This window comes from Mauremys mutica, chromosome 19 (genome assembly GCF_020497125.1).
Source record: "Mauremys mutica isolate MM-2020 ecotype Southern chromosome 19, ASM2049712v1, whole genome shotgun sequence".
NCBI classification, from domain to species: Eukaryota; Metazoa; Chordata; order Testudines; family Geoemydidae; genus Mauremys; species Mauremys mutica.
Genome location: NC_059090.1, coordinates 7,371,060 through 7,392,787, shown reverse-complemented (window position 1 = coordinate 7,392,787; position 21,728 = coordinate 7,371,060). Strand labels below are relative to the sequence as shown.

The window sequence follows — 21,728 nt, the reverse complement described above, 5'->3', positions numbered from 1 at the left end:
TTGAATCCAAGCACATGCGTTAAGAAAACAATGGCCCAACTCATGCCCTCGCCAGTCTCCTCTTGTTGGATGGAAATGGTGCAGCAATGGGCAGAGATCAGCATTTGGATAAAACCGAGTTGTCTGTAACTTACTCCAGCTAAGATAAAGGTCGCGTCGAGGCAGAAGTGATTTCTTCTCCCTCCCTTGAGATGGTTAGCATTACTATGATTGACAAGCTGAAGGTCTTAGCAGGTTCTCAGCTGACAGCAGTAGCCAACATTTATTTCATCTGCATCTGGCAAGGAGGGTGTGAACCTTCCTCTCCAATACAGACCTTGCTTGTACAGCTAATCAGCCTTTCACCACTAGCTCAAAGGATAGTAATGCGCTGCAAAGTGAGCTACGCTTGAAGACTACTTGACATTTCAGCTAATGAAGAAAGCAGCCACCCACTTGTGGTTCTCATACAAAGCACACAACTCCTGTCTTCAGAGCCTGCACCAGTGACTTCCAGTTAGTTTCTAGGTGCAACTGGAAGGGCTGCCTTTGACCTACAAAGCCCTGCATGATTTGTGCACTCAGAAGATGCTTCAGTCTTCATGCCTGATCCTGGGAAGTGAGATCAGCTGGGCTGCTCTCCAAGTTTGATCAGCTGGGGGCTCCTTGGCTGCAGCACACGTCCCCTGTTCATCCAACAAAGGCCTGGCTTCCTGACCAGCTTGGTGCAAGGGCTTGATTTACTCAGGCTGTACACCCAACAGGGAAACACCTTTTAGCTGAATTTTTGCAAACTTGTTATACCTTGGTGTAGCGGAGTGGCTATCCGCTCCTGCCTGGTGGGGCTTCAAAACAGCCCTGGGAAGGGGCTTTTGGCTGAGCTGACTAGGGAAGTGGCTGCAGCTGGAGGCCACGCCCCAAACTGAACAGGGATTATAAGAAGGCAGGGAAGCCAGGAGCAGTCAGTCTCTCTCTGCCTTCAGAGAGGGATGGGCCTGGCTGCTTATGAGCAGAGGTAAAGTACTTGGGTGAAGCAGGGCTGGGAACAGGCTGAGGAGCTAGGGAAGCTCCAGCCTGGAAAGCCCCAGGCTGCGGCCTAGCAAAGGGCCAAAGGTACGGTGGGTTGCAGAGGGCAACCCGGGGTAGGAAGAGCACCAGGTCCAAACCCCTATTGCCTGTGATGAGTGGGCTGATACTGCAGTCTGCCCCAGGGTGTGGAGCTAGACCATGACTGTCAGTGGCCACTACTGAGGCAAAGTGGGGATAGTAGGGTGGGGGTTCCCCTGGGAGGGGAAGACCCTATTATAGTAAAAGGGGCACCGGGTCCTGGGAGGGACACGGCGCTGATAGAAAAAAGGGGGATCATCGGCCTGCAGAGGGCGCTCCGCACTGAAAAGAGCCAATTCCCCAGGAAAACCAGCAGGAGGCGCCGTGGCGGTGAGTCGGCCCGTTTACAGTGGTACCTGACCAGGGACAAGAACCACCCCTGATACAAAGGGCCAGGGCAAGGACTGTGGGACAGTTGCCCAGAAGTAGAGACTCGAAAAGAAAGTGGAGAAACTGAGGCAGGGGGAAATGGATCCCTGTTACACCGGGGTCTTCTTGGCAGAGACTCCAGGTGTTGTCCCAGGGTGGGGTTTTGAGGCAGCGCCCCAGTGGAAGGGGGCTGGAGACCCACAGGGACTGCGGGAGGTACAATGGGCCCTCCAAAGACAGATGGCCCCGCTGGTGGAGGAACAGCGGGCCTTGAGGAAGCTCCTACGACAGATGGTCGGGAGGAATCGAAAAGGGCTGAGGGGGAAACCCAGCTCTAGGGCCAGGAGGCCCAGGGAAGAACAAAGGACTTGTTTCCTCTGTGCCAGGAGAGGGCACATAAAATGGGACTGTCCCTATGGGGCTGGGGGCAGGGTGCCTCACCCCAGAGTGGGACGGTGCCGAATCCCTTGGGCAGTCCGCCGGGTGAGGGAACCCAGGCAGCTGCCTGTATGTTGGGCCTGTGGGCAGATGGGCCACGTTTGGAGGGATTGTCCAGGCCCAGAGAACAGGGTGTCGAGCAGCCCAGGGAAGGCTAGGCCCATGAAGGGTCAGAAAGGGCCCAAAGCAGCGAGGAGGCAAGGAATCTGCTGGGGCTGTCAGAAGCTGGGCCACATTAAGAGGCACTGCCCCCTCAAGAAAATTGAGGATTGGCCAAGGGAGGTGCCTGGAGGTCCAGAAGGGGCCCTGCTGAATGTAGAGAAGGTGACACCCGCGGAGGGGGCAATCGTGGGGACCCCGCAGGAGGCTGGGACCCAGACCATCACCCCGCCTGTCATAAACAGAGAGACCCAGATGGAGTGGGCCCAGCAAGAGGCTGGGGCCCAGGAGCAACGTGTCCAGGGGATAAAATGGACACAGGTGGTGCTGGGACAGACCACCACTGGAACCAGACCCTGAGGGAAGAGGGCCTGGGGGACTCAAATCTACGGGCACGGCTCGAAGCTGCAGAGCGGGCCCTCCGCAAATCGGAAGCGAGTGGCGTGGAGCTCGCTAAGGAATATGCGGCTGTTGTGGACGAGGAGGTCCGCCTGAGGAAGCTGCTGCAGGACTTGGAGAAGAAACGAGTGGCACTGGAGGCACATGGGCGCCTGAGCCAGGCCAAGAAACCTCCCTATCCCCAAGGGTGGGGGTTTTAAGGGGGGAGGTGTGTAGCGGAGTGGCTATCCGCTCCCGCCTGGTGGGGCTTTAAAACAGCCCTGGGAAGGGGCTTTTGGCTGAGCTGACTAGGGAAGTGGCTGCAGCTGGAGGCCACGCCCCAAACTGAACAGGGATTATAAGAAGGCAGGGAAGCCAGGAGCAGTCAGTCTCTCTCTCCCTTCAGAGAGGGATGGGCCTGGCTGCTTATGAGCAGAGGTAAAGTACTTGGGTGAAGCAGGGCTGGGAACAGGCTGAGGAGCTAGGGAAGCTCCAGCCTGGAAAGCCCCAGGCTGCGGCCTAGCAAAGGGCCAAAGGTACGGTGGGTTGCAGAGGGCAACCTAGGGGTAGGAAGAGCACCAGGTCCAAACCCCTATTGCCTGTGATGAGTGGGCTGATACTGCAATCTGCCCCAGGGTGTGGGGCTAGACCATGACTGTCAGTGGCCACTACGGAGGCAAAGTGGGGATAGTAGGGTGGGGGTTCCCCTGGGAGGGGAAGACCCTATTATAGTAAAAGGGGCACCGGGTCCTGGGAGGGACACGGCGCCGATAGTAAAAAGGGGGATCACCGGCCTGCAGAGGGCGCTCTGCGCTGAAAAGAGCCGATTCTCCAGGAAAACCAGCAGGAGGTGCCGCGGCGGTGAGTCGGCCCGTTTACACTTGGGGATGTCCTTCACTGCTCTCACAGCAACTGACATGGGAGCAACTTTTACAAGTCAGTATTTTAGTGGATATGCCTTTCCATGAGCATATACCATTAGATGATGTCTGTCAGACACTGCAGTCAGCAATGACGAGATGGGTGAATGTTCCCTATTACCTCTGCAGTACCAACGTTCACCAGTGGGTGTGTCTCTTCACCAACTAACAGAGCTAGCAGCCTTCACTGGGACAGCAGTGGGCTCCGGTGATGAATGTGATCCCCAGACACTACAGAAGACACACTCCAGGTTTTGGTTTTTGGCCAGGAAATCAGATGAGGCTACTAAGTCGTTTGCTTTTCAAATTAAACTAAAAGGTTACATTTGACATGGAAATGTATATAAAGCAGCCAGTACCAATGCTCATCTCTATGCTACAGCATTTGGAAATATTTTTGGTAGAGCCTATTGGTTTGTAGGCAAAAGGCCTCACACCTGTCAGTGACCAATGGTAGGGTAGAAATATAGGCATGTGTTTGACTGACAGTGGTCATTCCCCTCCCCCCTGCCCCCGATTTTATCCCTATCTCTAGTGTTTCTTGTAGGCTTTTAAACAAAATCAGAACAAAAATTCTAGAAAAGCATCTCATCTGTCACCCTGCATTAAATACAAGCACAGTAGAAATGCTTCCAGCTCCTAGGGAAGAGGTACGCCATCACACAAGTCACCTTTTAAAATGGGGTGGCACACAGTGAATTGTGGTGTTCGTGAACGAGATGGTAACAGCAGCCATCTCCAGCAGTGACACTCACAGGTTCTGTGACCAGCCACATCTTCTCCAGAGAGCTCTGCCCAGGGACCTCCATCTTCCCATGTGACTCCCCTTGCTATTCCAACCCTGGCCCACAAGCTTCTAAGTTTGTACCTCAGTCTTCTCTCAATGTCTCTGTCTTCCTAAGGTGATTGCCAGTCACCTATGATATTCACATTAATAGCTGGTAGCGGAGCATCAATGCAGAGGCACCTTGCCCTTTCAGACACTGACAGGATGAAAATTTAGGAGTAGGTGATCTATAAATATTGATGTTCGCACCTAATCCAGCCCTTCTCGCCTGACCCAAGAATCCTGATGTGGAACAGAATAGAAACCATCATATTCTCTCTGATGTGCAGTTTTCTTTTACTCTGGTGCCTATAGCAATGTTAGGCACAGTGAATTACGATAGAAAAGATGTTGAATGAAGTGAAAACTAAGTACTTCAACACACCTTAAAATAAGAAGCAAATTTCACCTCCCTCTAGGAGCCAGAAGTTATTGCCATTTTAGAGATGGGGAAACAAACAGATTAATGAACTTTCCCATCCAGGATAATTCAGTGAGAAATGACAGAGCTGGGACTAGAACACAGATCTTTTGAGTCCCAGCACGCTGATCTAACTAGCAGACACCTCCCACAACCCCCTGCTTATGTTAGTTGTCTCCAATACTAACTTTGGCACCAAAGACCCTTCTAAAAGCTCATCAAATGCTGCATAGAAGGGTCACAGTTAAATTCCATTTGATTCAGCCCTGTTCATTTTAAAAGCCCTTCTCAAGCCTTGGAATGTATTAATTTATATACAGTAGCTTAAGTCTACCCTCATACTCCCTGTGAATATCCTGAATCCCTTAAATAAGATTCACCCACCCCTTTTGCAAATAGCCAGGACAGCCTCATGACTCAAAGCTGGCATTGTGGGCAGCATGCAGAATTACTGTAGGTGCCTGCCGTGGAGACTACGTGACAGCAACATGATTGGGGAAGGCAGCCCGCATGGCTGATGCTAATTAGAGACTCTAGCAGATGGAACAGCAGCTATTCTGCGTGGCAAAAAACGCCACCATATAGTTCACGCCACCGTCCCCCCAATCTTAGCTCAGATTCCAAGGCCAGAAAGGACCATTGTGATCATCTTATCTGTCCTCCTATGTAACACAGCGCACAGAACTTCCCCATGGATGCACATGGAAACACAAACCCGTTCAGACACACCGCCTGCAACAATGCCAGCATCAACCTTTTCCAAGGCATAACTATAAAACCAGATCTCTCTCTTCCCCATCTCCATTTAAACACTGCTGTTAAATTAAACCCATGTCAGTTATACAGCAGGCAGGTGACCGGACACCCAGCATATGGGTCCTGGCTATACTGCAACTGTAAATGAGTCAGGGTCCTACCTCAGTCCCTGGAGTCAGGTTAAAACCCAACTAGTCCAGTGTTTTGACCATTAGTGCCCATCTACACTACAGCATAATTGAGTCAAGGGACAAGTATGTTGTAACCAGGACCCTAGCTGTAGTGGAGAACGATGAGGCTATAGCCACAATGTGTAGTGAGGATGCCACATGAGAATGAGGGACAGGTAGGTAATGGTCACAGCCTTCAGCCAAGATAAAAAATGTATCAAAATTAAAAAGGAAAATAAATAAAAGAAAGAACCGGAACCCTGGAAAAAAGGTCTATAAGCAGTCTGCAGTGGGACAGAAAACTCAGGGGCTTTGGTTGACTGTCCAATTTGACACCAGTCATCCCAGGCACCATCAGTTAAAATCAGAAGAATCCTTCTAAAGCAGTCTCCTTTCTAAGCAGCACTCCACTGCAAGCTGTTCACACAATGGCCGGCGAGAGAAGGGCCCTGGCTCCTCTTTGGATGATCAGTGTATTTGGACTCCTGAAAGCTCAGCTGGCGCTTTCTCTGCAGGGGAACCTGATGTGTACGGAAACTTGGCCTCCAAGTTCTCCATCCCCATGGGTATCCGAGAATCAGGCAGACATGCACCTTGGGGGGAGTGGGGATCAGCTGGTTGGCAGCAGTGTCCAGGTGAGGCACCGAAGTGGCTCTGCACATAGAATTTCCCAAAGGCAGGGCTGGTTTGGTATGGGGGGAAACTATGGATGTGCGCTGGTGTGCAGTTGTGCCAGGATCCCAGGCTCTGGGCACTGGGGTGCTGCAGCTGAACCACAGGAAGGGCTGGAGGTGAAGAGCTCTGGGTGGGGTATGAACCTGGCACTGGATTAATCCTGAAGAGAAAAGGGGAAAGAAAAATTACAGTGTGTTCACATCTGGCATTTCCAAATATCTACAAGCGCCCGTCGGGCAGGCCTCCCGCCAACTCCACTACTCAGAACGGTCATTATAGTCAATCCCCATCATGACAGGCTGAGCTCAGCTACCACGTCTTAGCAGTTAAATAAAAGTAGGCTGGTCAGCCACCACTGGAGACATTTCCACACCCCTCAATGGAGAAAATACAGGGCCAGAGTCTTGTGGAACAAGCATGCATGGAACCCTGTGCAAGGTAAGAATTCTGTATGCATCTCCTGTGCCTCCATTTAAGGTGTGTGTCCTTTAACTATTCACTGCTGAGCCTTGAAGGCCTTAGGAGAAGAGAATAAGCAGTTCTGAGCTATGGGGGCAGTTATTAGTATAATGAATAATTCAGGAGTGAGGGGATCCAGAGAAACAGCAGCTGCTCACAGGAGACGTGACTCAGCAGGATGAATCGGACCAGGAGATGCTCTGCCCAACAGGTAATAAAGGAACAATCCTTCTGGGTATTTGGCCGTTGTGGTCTTTGTGACTCCCCATTCTCCAGGCGAGTACTGATCAAATCGGAAGAATGGGGAGTCACAAAGACCACAACTGCCAAATACCCAGAAGGATTGTTCCTTTATTACCTCCATGTCGGTTCTTGCATTCGTGGGCCACAAAACATTACGCAAAAGCATACAACTTTATAGAAATCTATTCTGTCTGGTCGTGAACTTTATATTTGCACTTGGATCCTAGCAGACAAGCGGAACAACGTATAGCAAAAAACCTTAAAATTGCTTTGGTTCTTTACACTGGGATAAACTTAAGCTGCAGAAATAAGAATAGGATTTGTGTTTGGTAAATAAAGTTACATGCACGCGTAGCTCAGTTAATCTGGGAAGTCCTAGAAACACCTTCCCACACAGACATTTATTGATAGCTAACGTTTATCTAACACCTTTCACCCAAAAGAGTCTGTATTTCAGCTCACCCAAGACACAGAGCCTTCAGAAGCACAGCAAAGGCTTTCACCAAAGACATCATCATCAGTAATCGTACAGTAGCTTCATGGCTCCAACAGAAGTCCTGGCCCCACTGAGCTAGGCACAGGACACATGCACAGCACGAGACAACCCCTGCCCCAAAGAGCTTAAAGGCACTGGGTCAGTATAACTCCCTGAGGTACAAACTTCCTCCTGCTCCCCAGCTTTCCTTGGGCTCGTCTCTATTGAGAGGGAGTGCATGATACGCTGGGGTGCAACCCTACAGTGCTGGAACCTGCCATGCGCTATCTATCCATGTGGACCCTGCTACCAGGCACTAGAAGTTCCATGCTGCTGTAGATCAAAGCCCACTACGGAACTTTTAGCACATGGCAGGTGCACAGCAGGCTACAGCACTGTAGATCCACACCCTAGCTCGCCACCTATCAACTTTTCACATACACAAACCCTTTGTCTCCCTTGCAAGCATTGTCAGGGCAGGTTCCAGTTTAGCTTAGGAGATCTAGTGACACCGCCTGAGGTGGTATTGTTACAGGCATGTTTTTATACCTCAGATTTCCCCCTTTGGTCATAAGAGAACAGCTGTAATCATGGGGAAATACTTCTGTGTTAGAGAACTCACTACAGTTCTTCAGCTACACAGTAGTTTAACCCTCCTCTGTCCATTGAGATTGGAATGTTGGTAGTAAAGGTGCTTTAGAAGGGGATAAAATGCCACCTAATTTCTAAATCTATCAGAAGACAAGTGAGCACTCATGGCTACAGGACATAAAGGGACTTGGAAGGCCCTGAACTCTATTTCTGCAGAGAAATCGTTCCTCTACACTGGGAGTGTGCTCTGTAATGAAGGCAATGACAACTTAATAACTGATACCAGGTTCTTATATCAAGCCCTTCATCAGAGGACTCTCAAAGTGCTGTGTAAGTCCAGTATCCCAACATTCCTGTGAGGCTAAGGCCTGGTCTACACTACGCGTTTAAACCGGTTTAAGGAGCATAAAACCGATTTAACGCCACACCCGTCCACACTAAGAGGCCCTTTATATCGATATAAAGGGCTCTTTAAACCGGTTTCTGTACTCCTCCCTAACGAGAGGAGTAGCGCTAATATCGGTATTACCATATCGGATTAGGGTTAGTGTGGCCGCAAATCGACGGTATTGGCCTCCAGGCGGTATCCCACAGTGCACCACTGACTGCTCTGGACAGGAATCTGAACTCGGATGCAGTGGCCAGGTAGACAGGAAAAGCCCCGCGAACTTTTGAATATTTCCTGTTTGCCCAGCGTGGAGCTCCAATCAGAATGGGTGGCGATGCAGTCCGAAATCAAAATAAAAAAAGAGCTCCAGCATGGACCATGCGGATGTGATCGCAGTAAGGGCAGGCAAATCTGTTCTATCAGCGCTCCGTTACAGAAGACGAAATTCAAAATCATTTTTAAAAAATCTCCACATTGCTGGAGCTCTTTTTTTATTTTGATTTCAGACTGCTTCGCCACCCGTTGCTTTCCCAGAGGAAGGAGTGACTGACGACATTTACCCAGAACCACCCACAACAATGATTTTTGCCCCATCAGGCACTGGGATCTCAACCCAGAAATTCCAAGGGGCGGGGGAGGCTGCGGGAACTATGGGATAGCTACAGAATAGCTACCCACAGTGCAACGCTCCAGAAGTCGACGCTAGCCTCAGACCGTGGACGCACACCACCGATTTAATGTGTTTAGTGTGGCCGCGCGCACTCGATTTTATACAATCTGTTTTGCTAAACCGGTTTATGTAAATTCGGAATAATCCCGTAGTGTAGACGTACCCTAAGTGATTTGCCAAAGGTCACCAGTCAAGTAGCACAGCCAGGAATGAAAGCCATACGTCCTGGTTCTCTGTGTAATGTTTTAATCATTATATTCCACTCCCTCCTCTAATAGGGGCAGGGGCGGCTCCAGGCCCCAGCACGCCAAGTGCGTGCTTGGGGTGGCACGCCGCGGGGGGCGATCTGCCAGTCACCGGGAGGGCGGCAGGCGGCTCCGGTGGACCTCCCGCAGTGCCTGCGGAGGGTCCGCTGGTCCTGCGGCTTCAGTGGAGCATCCACAGGCACGCCTGCGGGAGGTCCACCGGAGCCGCAGGACCGGTGACCGGCAGAGCGCCCCCCGCGGCGTGCCGCCGTGCTTGGGGCGGCGAAATGGCTAGAGCCGCCCCTGAATAGGGGAGACAATACTGTGGAGATCATGATATAGCCTTGCAAGATCATTTCACAGCAGCACTTGTCAGAGCACACTCCCTACACAACCCAGCTGCAGCCTCCCTTTGGGATTATAAGGAGTGTTATTGGAGTTCATGTACTTACTTCCTACTCTGGGAGGCTCGTCTCTCTGCTAAAGACCCTGGAATATACTTCAGCCCTGGTATTCTCTTCAGCAGGCTGAAAGGGAGCTTCTGATCCAGCTTAGATACCACCGACTCCGGGAGATCCAAACAGAAGCAATAGCCAAGACCATCTGAGTTTAGCAGCATGTTAAGGAAGACTGCGGAAGGTTCCAAACAGAGGGGCAGAACAAAATTAACTTTCTACATGTAACCACTCTAAATACACCTCCTTTGTACCACCAAACCAAGGTTTCTCTCAAGGCAGAATGGCTGGAAAAAGCTTCTTCTAGCCCCCTGAGTTTTCAGACTGACGGAGCACCATGACTCTCCAGAGCGCATTCCTTGTGTACACAAAAGCCTCACTGACTGCAATGGAAGTGAAGGGTGCAGGATCAGGCCCCTCTGAGCAACAATAAACCTAAGACCCACTAAGCAAGAGGGATAGCTCAGTGGTTTGAGCATTGGCCTGCTAAACCAAGGGTTGTGAGCTCAATCCTTGAAGAGGCCACTTAGGGATCTGGGGCAAAAATCAGTACTTGGTCCTGCTAGTGAAGGCAGGGGGCTGGACTCAATGACCTTTCAGGGTCCCTTCCAGCTCTATGAGATAGGTATATCTCCATATATATTAGCAGCCAACAGAACGCCATGAACCAGCACAACAAAAAGTCAGCGAGCCTAAGCAATCAGAATTTAGCATTTTTTCCTACTCCTTCCCCATCACAAGTCAGGCTCCCCACATGCTCTCTTCACTGGTTAAACAAGTCATCACACTTGGAAAGGATACAGGCTTTCCCAACTATGAGGCCACATACGTTACTCAGGAGAGAGGAGTGGGGAATAAACCAGGCCACGCAGAGCATTAACCAGGGCACCAGCACCATGGGAACGTTAACCCCAAAGAGCGGTGCCCTTCGCATCCGGGAACGCGTGGTGGACACTGCCAACATGGCAAAAGCAACTGGTGTAAATCCTTTGGCATCTTCCACCTCTGACACCCCAGAGACGACAGCCTCAAATAAGAGATACAACAGGGCCGAAGAAATGGCGAAGGCAAAGGTGACGAAGCATTGCTTCACTGTGCCTACGTTCTTCTCAAAGCTGCCAGCAAAGTACCAGATGATAACACCACTGCATACCAGGGATATCAGATCTTCATAGACAAAGATATAGGTCACCAGTCTGTGAACTGAGCAGACAGTCCTTTCAGAGAGGTACAGACAGCAGTGAGTTTGCTTTAGGTCATTTACTATGTTAAGTTTGATCAGAAGAAGAGAAAATAAAGTAGGGAACCACAGGACTTTTTTTTTAAATTTTTTTAATTCTATCAGGCTGGAGAAGAATCTTCCACAGAATGGGGTGGAAGACAGACAGCTTGGGGCATTTAAATCTAGCCTGGACAAAGAACCAACTACAGTCAGGATTAGTGCTGTGCTAGCCCTGGGGACGTTTTCTTTCTGCTCCTTGGCCCAGCACCAGCGTTTGGGAAAGTGTAATGGTCCGGAAATACCTGAATTGGTCTTGCCAAAAAGTTTTTAGCCTTGTCAGGGTAAGAGGCGCACCAGACCTTAAAATCACATCAATCTAATCATGGTCTTATTTCTTTCACTTCAACTGTAACACATTAGTAGCTGATATTTCTTCTTTGGCCCATCAGAAGGATACTGACAGGTTTGTAAGATATCATACCTTAGAAATGCACGGGGCCCTCAGACTATCTGTTCTCTCTTCAGCACTGGGCTGTGACTGAACATAGTAAGTCATAGATGTCAAACCAATACAACTTTCAATCTGTGGGTAGGATTTGGTGCCCCAACAAGTCCTCCTCCCACCCTAACTTCTGAGATTCTTATAATATGTAAAATGAAAGAGAATATTGTCTGATATAACTAGTTAGGACCAAAGAGAAGGTAAGAGTACATGACAGATTCAGTTAACCAGAGCAGAAACACAAAAGTCATTCAGTACTGGAGGGCCCGGGGGGGGGCAGGGGAGGGGAGGCTACACGCGAGGTGGGGAGGCCTTGGGGAGCAGCTCCCGGGGGGCCCGGGCGGACCCCAGGCAGGCGGGAGGTCTCCTCTCCTCACCTTCCCCGGCGCGCACCGGCCCGGCCCGCAGCGAGCCAGCGGAGGGGGGAGGCGGCTCGGCGGTCCCAGCCCTGGGCAGCAGGCCGGGCCCGGACGCCAGCAGGGACAGCAGCGCGGTGAGGAAGGCGGCGGTGGGGACGCACGGCCAGGCCCCCGCCCAGCGGCTCTTCCCCGGCACGGCCGGCATCCTCCCCTTCGGCTCGGGGCCAGCTTCCCTCCGCCGCCCGGCTTCTTCCGGGTTCAGCCCGCTTCCGCTTCCGGGTGAGGCGGGCTAGGTCGCGCCGTTACCACAGCAACGGGGCACCGCCCGCAGTGCGCCTTAGGCCCCGCCCTCTCCCGCAATGCCCTGGGCGGGGCGCTGTCCCCTTGCCTGGATCCGCCCAGCGCCCTGGCCCGCCCCCTAGTGGGGTGGGGGCACGTGGCACAGGCCTCTGCCCCTGGCCTGGGCTGCAAGTGACTGTCTGACCCCCACCCCGGTGCCACGCGCCCCCCCCACTGCGGCTCAGAGCCAGGGGTCGGGGTCTGGTCCCTGTCGCCCCTCTGAGCCGGCGGGAGCCCTGCTTCCCAGCGTGGCCCCACAGCCACCCCGCCTACAGCGGAGCCTCCCCCGCGACTCGAGGGCCCCGCCTTTGCCCCGAACACACGGCACGAGGCAGGGAGTCAGTGCGGAGAGGAGCCTGCACGTTGCTTTTATTTGACGAGCAAAAGCGCATTTCCAGGTCTTAACCAACCAAAGAGTTTACGTCAACAACAGAATGTGTCGCAGGAGCACGTCCCTCCCTCACCAGCTTCCCCTTCGAATCTGTCTTCCTCCTCGCCAACCCCCCCGCCCTTGCGTCTGTTCCCCCTCGTGTCTCGTCTCTTCCTCACCAGTCTCCCACCCCGTAATCTATACTCTCCTCTCTACCTTATGTGGCCCCCTATAACTGTACAATCTGAACACCACACAATCTTTCAGATACTCATCCTCACCGCACCCCTGTGAGACAGGCTGGTGCTATTAACCCTATGGTACAGACGGGGAACGGGGACACAAAGAGACTAAGGGCTAGAATTGTTAAGGTCTTTAGCTACCTACAGAAATAAAAAGGAGTGGCTAAGAGAGGGAAGTGGGGGAGGAGGGTGTTGAGGATGGGAAATGAGAAGGTTATAGGGTCTGATCCCAAACCCAGCAAAGTCGATGGCTTTTTCACAGGGAAGTGAAGGGATCTTGAAAATCATCATTCCCGTCAGGCCTTATGGGGCTAGGCTCTTTTGAGAATCGCACCAGGGGCCTCTCTGCATCTGTAGGCACCGACGTACCTTTACAAATCTGGCCCTAAAAGACTTGCCCAGGGTCACACAGGAAGTCTGTGGCAGAACGGGAATTGTCACCAGGTCTCCCAGGCTAACCACTGGACCATCCTCCATGCCTTCCTTACTAATTCCCATTCCAGATCCCCCTGCTTCCGTCTCTCACTATGGGGCTGATCTAAAGTCCATTGACTTCACTGAGTTTGGGATCAGACCCTATAACCATCTTGCTTCTCATTCTCAACAATCCTCTTCCCCCACCCTAATCCCCCCATTCCCCTCTTTCAGCCACTCCCCTTCATTTCCATAATGTTGGTGCAATGCTTTGAAAATGTAAAGGGCTATAAAACTGCTAAGCATCATTATTATTCCTTCCTCCATCTCTCTGCTGCTCTCCCACTGCTAGACCCATCAGAGAGCAGTGTCCCCTTGTTGCTGAGGCTCCAGCATTTCAAATCACTCTCAAAATAGTACGTTTAGGCGACAGGTTAAATGGTATGATTTGCAGCAGAAGAGGCAGCAGCACCCCCGAAGCATTAGGAATAAACCCCTTCTCCACTTCCTGACTCCTACCAGTTCAGCGTCCCTGCAAAATGCACTGGGCGATCGTTCTGGTCACAAGAGATGACTATATATTTCCAGGCGCTCTTTTCTGCCAGGTACTCGCAGTCATTAGGGTATTCCCCAGAGAGCCTGCAATTAGTGACCCTGAATTTACTGATACTCTTTTTATACTCTTGGCCCTTTATGACATGCACTCTCCCCATGGTGCATGTGGCATCGATAACCTCCTCGGGAGCATGAATGAAGGTGTTGAGTTTTTTACAGCCATCTCTAGTCATCGCGATCCGTTTGTTTCTCATTTCACTAGTACATCTGTTGTGGTCTATGGTGTCCAGCAGGGTCAGATGTTTCCGTCTGAAGGCCATGGGGTTCTGAGCGCGAGAGATGCTGATGACAGACGTAGCAATGAATAACAGACATATCAGAGACATTCCCTTCACAGCCATGTTGCTTAGATGGACCTACATTAAAAACAAAGACACCAAGGGATGGAGACCCAAGGAAGGACTTCATGGATTTACAGATTTTAAGGCCAGATGAGGCTATCTGTCATCTAGTCTGACTTCCTGCATTGCAGAGGCCATAAAATTTCACCCAGTGGATTTTTGCATCAAGCATTTAACTTCCGGTCAAACTAAGAGCTTATCTTTTGGAGATCCGATCTTCATGTAAAGATCTTAAGTGATACAGAATCTACCACATCCTTTGATAACTTGTCCCAAAGGTTAATTGCTCTCCATTAAACATGTCCACCTTTGACTTCCCACTCGCCTTAAAATGTCTCGCTGCTGCTACACCAGTGCAGCTTCACTGGCAACAGCAAGGGCAGTAGACAAGGCCTTGGCAGCCACAGGCAATTTTACCATGGTGTTATCTAGTATTGCTGTCAGCAAAGTTAAATGATAGCGTGGCAATTTAGCGTGGCAAAATTGCCAGCACCTTGTTCACACTCAGGCTTCCATCCATCATTGCTACCACTGCTACCTGAAATAGTCGGAAATTCTATGGCTAAAAAGCCAAGTGTTGAGATAGCTGCAGAATCTTATTTGCAGAGCACCTGTGCTTGGTGCTGTACAAACACAGGAGACAGTCCGTGCTCCAAGCTGCTTACAGTCTAAGACTGACGTTGCTCATACAGTATTGCTGGCCATGTCAATGCCTAAATAGGCAGACATAATACAGAGCAAAAACAGCGATGGAGGCTGGGATTCCTAACTCATGGGGAAGAGTATCTGTTAGATCAGCGGTGAGCAAATCTTTTGGCCCCAGGGCCACATTGGGGTTGCAAAACTGTATGGAGGGCCGGGTAGGGAAGGCTGTGCCTCCCCAAACAGCCTGGCCCTGCCCTCTATCCGCCCCCTCCCACTTCCTGCCCCCTGACTGGCCCCCTCAGAACTCCTGACCCATCCAACCCCACCTACTCCTTGTCCCCTAACCGCCCCCCCAGGATCCCATCCCCTATCCAACCCCCTCCCCGCTCCCTGTCCCCTGACTGCCCCAACCCCTATCCACACCCCCGCCCCCTGACAGGCCCCCCGGGACTCCCACACTTATCCAACCCCCCCCCTGTTCCCCATCCCCTGACACCCCCCCAGAACCCCTCTGCCCCATCCAACCGCCCCCTGCTCCCTGTCCCCTGACTGCACCCTGGGATCCCCCCGCCCCTTATCCAACACCCCGGCCCCCTTATCATGCCGCTCAGAGCAGCATGTCTGGCAGCCATGCCACCCGGCCATAGGGTGACCAGACAGCAAGTGTGAAAAATCGGGACAGGGGTGTGGGGTAATAGGAGCCTATATAAGAAAAAGACCCAAAAATCAGCACTTTCCCTATAAAATTGGGACATCTGGTCACCCTACCCAGCCGGAGCTAGACACACTCATATCCAGGAGCTCTGTGTTGTATGAAAGTTAAAAGGATAATTGCTCTCATATTTAAATGGGATTTAGCTGAAATAAATACAGTATATAACTTCCCAGGATGCAATGTTTAGCAGGAAAAGGTAGAAATAGTTTGAACTATTTTAGACTTTTAGAGTGTGGCAGGAGATGAGGGGAGCACGGGGAACAGATTTTCAGAAGTTTTGAATTCTTCTTCTTCTTCAAAATTAGCTTTAAAAAAAAAGCAATTTTAGCTTTGGCACCCAGGGGCCAGAAAGCATGAATGAATCAGGCCTCCTGAGTCCGTTCTATTGGCTAGAAGCACCTGGGGTTGTTTAAAGGGCAAAGACATGTATCTGATTGTGCGCCTGTATCCGAATTAGAACTCTTTTGCCCCAGTAAGAGTGCAGGATTCTCTGACGGGTGCAGGGATTCTGAGTGGTGCTGGAGTCAGGGAGCTATCTGAGAACTCCATAAACTGCTGATTTTGATCTCTGTCACCCGGCTGCTGAGTGCTGTTTAAAAACTGGTCCTTACTTAAGTGCCTAAATGGGAGTTGAGCGGTTTGAAAAATCTGTCCCAATCCCAAAAGCATGTCACATGGAGAACTCCCAACGGACATGACCAATTCTTTGTGCAGAGTGCTTAGGTCCCAGGTTTACATAGTAGGGCTGGGAGCACAGAAGAAAATACAGTTCGGGGGGCGGCGGGAGAGGAAGTTGTCCAGACAGAGAGACAACACAAACCTCACTTTAATTAAATATTCTAGTCCCTGCTTGTTCTGCAGAAATGCTTTCACTCTCTTCTTATGGGCTGCGGCCATAGGATCTGCCTCCTGTTATTATGCCTCAAGGAAAGAAACAACCCAACTTGTTTACCAGTCTCCTCAATCAGATCTGCTCAGTCAGAAAACTCTCCTCTTTCACCATTTAAAGAACAGACAGAAACTCAAGTTACTTACAAGGTATGTTGTTCTTCTCCAGCTGATCTGAAATAAACACCTTAGGGTTTAAAAGAAAATTGTACAAATGGCTTATGTTTCCTCCAACTCATTATTTTTGAACTTGCTTTGATTTTGCTCTGGTCTTACATAGTCTTAAACTTAATTTTTGAAATATTTTGAAGAGATCTAACCCTTAGGTTAATATATTCATAGTGATTTAAAAGAAAATAAAAAACCCTTATTCCCAGTGGAGTGGGGTTTGCACTCTGAATCAATATTGTCCTAACCTTTAATTTATTAAAACACCTTGGGTACAGATTAAACTTCTCTGCTCAGTTTTTCTTTTCAGGTTCACTTACCAGCTTTGAAATGGGACTTGAAATGGATTGACAGGCTTTTGTCTGTAGCGTCACTCAAGCTTCTGCATCCTCTGCTGAAATGCTGTTTTGTAACTTCTGTGAGCAAAGTGAGTCAGTTAATTGGCACAGATATTCCTGCGCCCTCCGCTACAGAAGTATACTTAAAGGACTATATTTTCTCTTTTCCAGCAGTGGAAGAACGCTACTGTTCCAAAGCTTTCCTGAATCAGATCCTTGGTCTTTTTTACAGTTCACTCACAATCAACAGGGTCTGAATTTAAAGTGCAGACTTTGGGAGGGAGGGAGAGGGAATATAAAGTTAAATCTACTGTTCCTCAACCCTCCCACTTCCCTGGGTCTTGTCACGCAGACAACAAGCAGCAAAAGACTAGAAGTCCAAAGTGCAGACAATACGATGTTTATTGGGGTTAGTTTGCAAGCAACCATATTCCGAAGCCCTTCACACCAGTCGGGCTTATCTCTATACGCCCAGAGTCTGTTCCCTGGTGTCCCCCTTCCCAGCTTAAAGCCACAGAGCATTTACCCCGTGTCCCCCTTCCCAGCTCTGACACCGCAGAGTGTTTACCCTGTGTCCCTGTTCCCCATTCCCCTCCCTTAGCAAACATCATTCCAATTTCCCTTCCCTCCCACTTCCTGCTTGACCTCAGTTTACATAGTAATATTCTCAGCTATCCCTTAACCAATCATTTTACTGAAATCTATCTAGCCAGTCCTAACATATTGTAACATAACTCTCTAACCAGTTATATCCCACTACCTTAATTAACTTACACCCAGCAAAATTAATTATACAGCCGACAGAAACAATTAGAGAACCAGACAGATTGACAATAGAAAAGTGGGGGCCGTAAAGCTAAAACAATACAGAAATGAGGGTTTCACAACCAGCCATTGAGAAGTGATTTCTTGCCAGACAGGATGCTGTCAAACTAAGTTTTCTTTAACCATCTTTATCTGGTGGTGAGGGGCACTATCAGCACAGGATCCTTTTCCTAACAGCCCAATAGCACCTTATTTCAATGTGACTGGTTTGGGAGGTGAGGATGTGACCTACGCTTCCCAGCTTATGGCTGCCCCTATTGCTTAGCCAAAGGTAGGGTGATCAGATAGCAAGTGTGAAAAATCGGGACAGGGGGTGGGGGGTAATAGAAGCCCATATTAAAAAAAACCCAAATATCGGGACTGTCCTTATAAAATCGGGACATTTGGTCACCCTAGCCAAAGGCCTTAACCTAAGAACAAGGCCTCAGACTACCCTAGTGAGAGACGGCCCAGACACAGGCAGACTTGTGATTTTGATTCTTTGTTTTATACCCCTGGTAACTAGCTAGGTGATAAAAATACACCGAAGTTCTTAAAGTCTAGGCCTGTACAGGCAGGCCTGAATATCTGTATTCTAAAATCTACAAAAGATCAATCTAGGACTAAGAATCCAGATCCAATTTATAATATACAAATAGAGCAATGGCCACATTTTTGACCCAGCCTTAATTGGGCTTTCATTTCTTTGCCCACAAGTTTACAAGTGCAAACAACTCAAAGAGATGTTATCAATGGTTTGCTGTCAAACTGGGGGGGGTGTACCTAATGGGGTCATGCAGGGATCTGTCCTGGGGCCGGTACTATTCAATATTTTCATGAATGACTTGGATAATGGAGTGGAGGGTATGCTTATAAAATTTGCAGGTGACACCAAGCTGAGAGGGGTTGCAAGCACTTTGGAGGACGGTATTAGAATTCAAACCAATCTTGACAAATTGGAGAATTGGTCTAAAATAAAGAAGATGAAATTCAATAAAGACAAGTGCAAAATACTACACACTGGGGAAACAAAGCAAATGCACAACTACAAAATGGGGACTAACTGGCTAGATGTGGTAGTGCTGAAAAGGACCTGGGGGTGATAATGGATCACAAATTGAACTGGAGTCAACAGTGTGATGCAGTTATGAAAAAGGCAACTATCATTCCAGGGTGTATTAACAGGAGTGTCATTTAAGACATGGGAAGTGACTGTCCAGCTCCACTCAACACTGATGTGGCCTCAGCTGTTTGTCTCCCTTCAACCCCAGCCCGGTGCTGCTTTTCTAACAATCAAACTATTTGCGGGGCTTTGCCTGTCCTCAAGCACCATCCCGGTTGCTATGGGAACGAGGGCTGTGCTGAGGTTGGAACCACTGATCCCAAGGATGTCTGAATAAAAGCAGCAGCACCAGCTCTCCTGCCCCTGGCTCGTGGCCTCACTCACCATGGCTGCAGCAGCAAATCGACTCTTGCAGTAGCCAGGGGCTCTGCTTACGTTGTGGCTTGCAGGGAAGTGCATTGAGCATGGGCAGCGGGTATAGGCAAGGGGACAGCCTACCGTGGCCCCTCCCCCAGGCCAGCATGCCTCCTGCAGGGACTCAGGGCCGCCGGGGCGGCCGGTGCTGGGTCGTGCTGCCTGCACAGCACTCCAGGGTTGGCCACCCAAGCGCCAGGACTGGGGGCCACCCGGAGCCCTGGGGCTGGGGGTGCGGTGACCGTGCTGATCGGCCACCTGACCACTGGGGTGGGGGGGTGCGACGACTGTGCCACCCAGCCGCCCGAGCACCAGGACTGGGTGCCGCCTGGGGCAGGGGCGCAGCAACCGTGCTGCCCAGATACCTGGAGCCCTAGGGCTGGGGGTGCGGCGGCCGCGCTGCCCAAACACCTGGAGCCCTGGAACTGGGGGTGCTGTCGCTGCGCTGCCCAGGGGCTCTGGGCGCTGAGGCTGCGGTGGACCAGGGCTGGGGCCTTGCCCCTCTGCCCCCGGTCATCCAGCGCTGGGGCCGGGGGTCTGCGGTGGGGATGCTTTGGGCTCCTGAGGGGGAAGACCAGAAGGTGCCCATTCCCGCTCCTTTGATTGCCATTGCAGTGTAATTGTAAGGAAGCTGCCCTTGTCTCTCTCTCCCCTTCCCAGTGTTATCAGTCCCTTAGCCCCAGGTTATCTTACTTTTCTTTGCTGTCTCTCAGTGTTCGTGAGTATAATAAAAATTAATAGATTGAGGAGAAAAGGCTCTTTATTCATTCAGCACACTGGGGTTAGCGGGGGTGTAGTTTACAGGGGAGTACATGGGGGACAGCTTGGTAAGGAACAACACACATAAGGGTCACATCACTGTGGGACATTGATAAAACTAGTTTTCAAAGCTTCACGGAGACGCAGTGTGCCTCGATGTGCTCTTCTTATTGCCCTGGTGTTTGGCTGCTCTGTGCTGGCTGCCTGGCTATCTTCCTCAATACCTCCACCCTGCCAGAAACTTTTCTCCGTTTGTTTCACAGATATTAATGGAGCACACAGCCTGCAGCAACAACAATGGGGATATTGCTCTCGCTAGGTCTAACCTAGTAAGCAAACTACACCAGCGGGCTTTTAAACGTCCAAAGGCACATTCCACTTGCTCAGTCTATGGCTGAACCACTCCTCACTGATGACCAGGCTGTCTGTGTATGGCTTCATGAGCCGTGGGAGGAAGGGGTAGGCTGGGTCTCCCAGCATCACTACCGGCATTTCAACATCACCATCGGTTATTTTGGAGTCTGGAAAGGCAGTCCCTGCTTGCAGCTTTCTGAATAGACCCGTGTTCCTAAAGACGCGTGCATTCCTAAAGATGCACCTTTCCCGACCATCCCCTGTGATCCACCAGTGCTTGCAACACCATTGAGAAGTACCCCTTTTGCTTTATGTACTCGTTGGCAAGGTGCTTTGGTGCCAAGATAGGGATATGTGTTCCGCCTATTGCTCCACCGTAGTTAGGGAACCACATCACAGCAAAACCATCCACTATGTCCTACACGTTGCCCAGGGTCACTACCCTTCTTAGCAGAAGTCTATTTATTGCCCTGACAACTTGGTTCAGAGCAGATCCCACGGTAGATTTACCCACTCCGAATTGATTCCCCCCTGACCGGTAGCAATCTGGCGTTGCAAGCTTCCACAGAGCTATCGCCACTCGCTTCTCCACTGTCAGAGAAAGCTCTTATTTTAGTACTTCTGTGCTTCAGGGCTGGGGAAAGCTCTTTGCACTGTTCTGTGAAAGTGGCCTTACACTGCTTGCGTGGCATCACATTGTTCTGTGCAGCGGCTCCTGCTTTGGCTGAGCAAATACGGCAGGATAAGGCACAAGGTAGTTGTAATGATCACAACAACAGTGTACAGCAGAGCAGGGTCCATGCTTGCTAGGCTATGGCATCTGCGTGGGTAAGCCAGGATTAGGTAGGGTTGCCAACTTTCTACTCGCACAAAACCGAACACCCTTGCCCCACCCTCCTCTGAGGCCCCCCTCCGCTCACTCCATTCCCCCCTCCCTCTGTTGCTTGCTCTCACCACACTCACTCACTCGCTCATTTTCACCAGGCTGACTCAGAGGATTGGGATGCAGGAGGGGATGAGGGCTCCAGAGTGGGGCCAGAAATGAGTTCAGGGTGCAGGAGTGGGCTCTGGGCTGAGGCAATCAGTTTGGAGCTGGAGAACCGATGCTTGCGGGGGGGGGCACTGTGCGGAGCCCCCTGGCTGCCCCTATGCCTAGGAGCCGGAGAAACATGCCACAGGGATGCCACAGTGCAGCGCTCTGGGAGTGGATGCAAGCCCTGCTAGTGGGAACGCACGTAGTGGGGACATGCCAAATGGACTTGCTTCAATAGGAGGCTCAGTGTCGCCTTAAATAAAATCAACCTAATTTTGTAGTGTAGCTACGATAGACTCCACGCCCCCGCCTTTGCACATTGGTACAGCTCCACCCCCCCCTCTGAATGGCAACTAATTGGTACGCTCCATCCCACCCCTCTGAATGGCAACTAATTGGTACGCTCCACCCCTTCCTCC

General features: G+C 50.7%; 1 protein-coding gene and 1 long non-coding RNA gene across 3 annotated transcripts; both read right to left on the bottom strand.

Moving 5' to 3' along the window:
• Positions 1–4,456: 4,456 nt before the first annotated feature.
• RHBDD2 (rhomboid domain containing 2) lies at positions 4,457–12,110 on the bottom strand. The gene is made up of 4 exons (XM_044994019.1): positions 11,826–12,110; positions 10,526–10,927; positions 9,722–9,872; positions 4,457–6,358 (listed from the first exon to the last, which is right to left on the bottom strand). Exons 1-4 carry the CDS (start codon positions 12,010–12,012, stop codon positions 5,992–5,994), a joined length of 1,107 nt encoding a protein of 368 aa, XP_044849954.1. The 5' UTR covers positions 12,013–12,110; the 3' UTR covers positions 4,457–5,991.
• A 557-nt stretch (positions 12,111–12,667) lies between these two features.
• LOC123352851 lies at positions 12,668–19,217 on the bottom strand. Of its 2 annotated transcripts, none has more exons than XR_006574297.1 (3): positions 19,134–19,217; positions 16,865–16,960; positions 12,668–14,143 (listed from the first exon to the last, which is right to left on the bottom strand). It is a non-coding gene; the product is annotated as an uncharacterized LOC123352851 (long non-coding RNA). The 2 variants fall into 2 exon arrangements; XR_006574296.1 differs by lacking the exon at positions 19,134–19,217 and adding an exon at positions 16,524–16,550 and having other exon boundaries at positions 16,865–17,207.
• Between the last annotated feature and the right edge of the window lie 2,511 nt (positions 19,218–21,728).

Excerpts from the sequence above, each read along its gene's own strand:
- RHBDD2 (XM_044994019.1), bottom strand. The coding sequence starts at position 12,012 with ATGCCGGCCGTGCCGGGGAAGAGCCGCTGGGCGGGGGCCTGGCCGTGC. Across the intron at positions 10,928-11,825 it reads GCCGGTGCGCGCCGGGGAAG|TTCACAGACTGGTGACCTAT; the intron begins GTGAGGAGAGGA and ends CTGTCTGCTCAG. Across the intron at positions 9,873-10,525 it reads CCTCATAGTTGGGAAAGCCT|ATGGTCTTGGCTATTGCTTC; the intron begins GTATCCTTTCCA and ends TGCTAAACTCAG.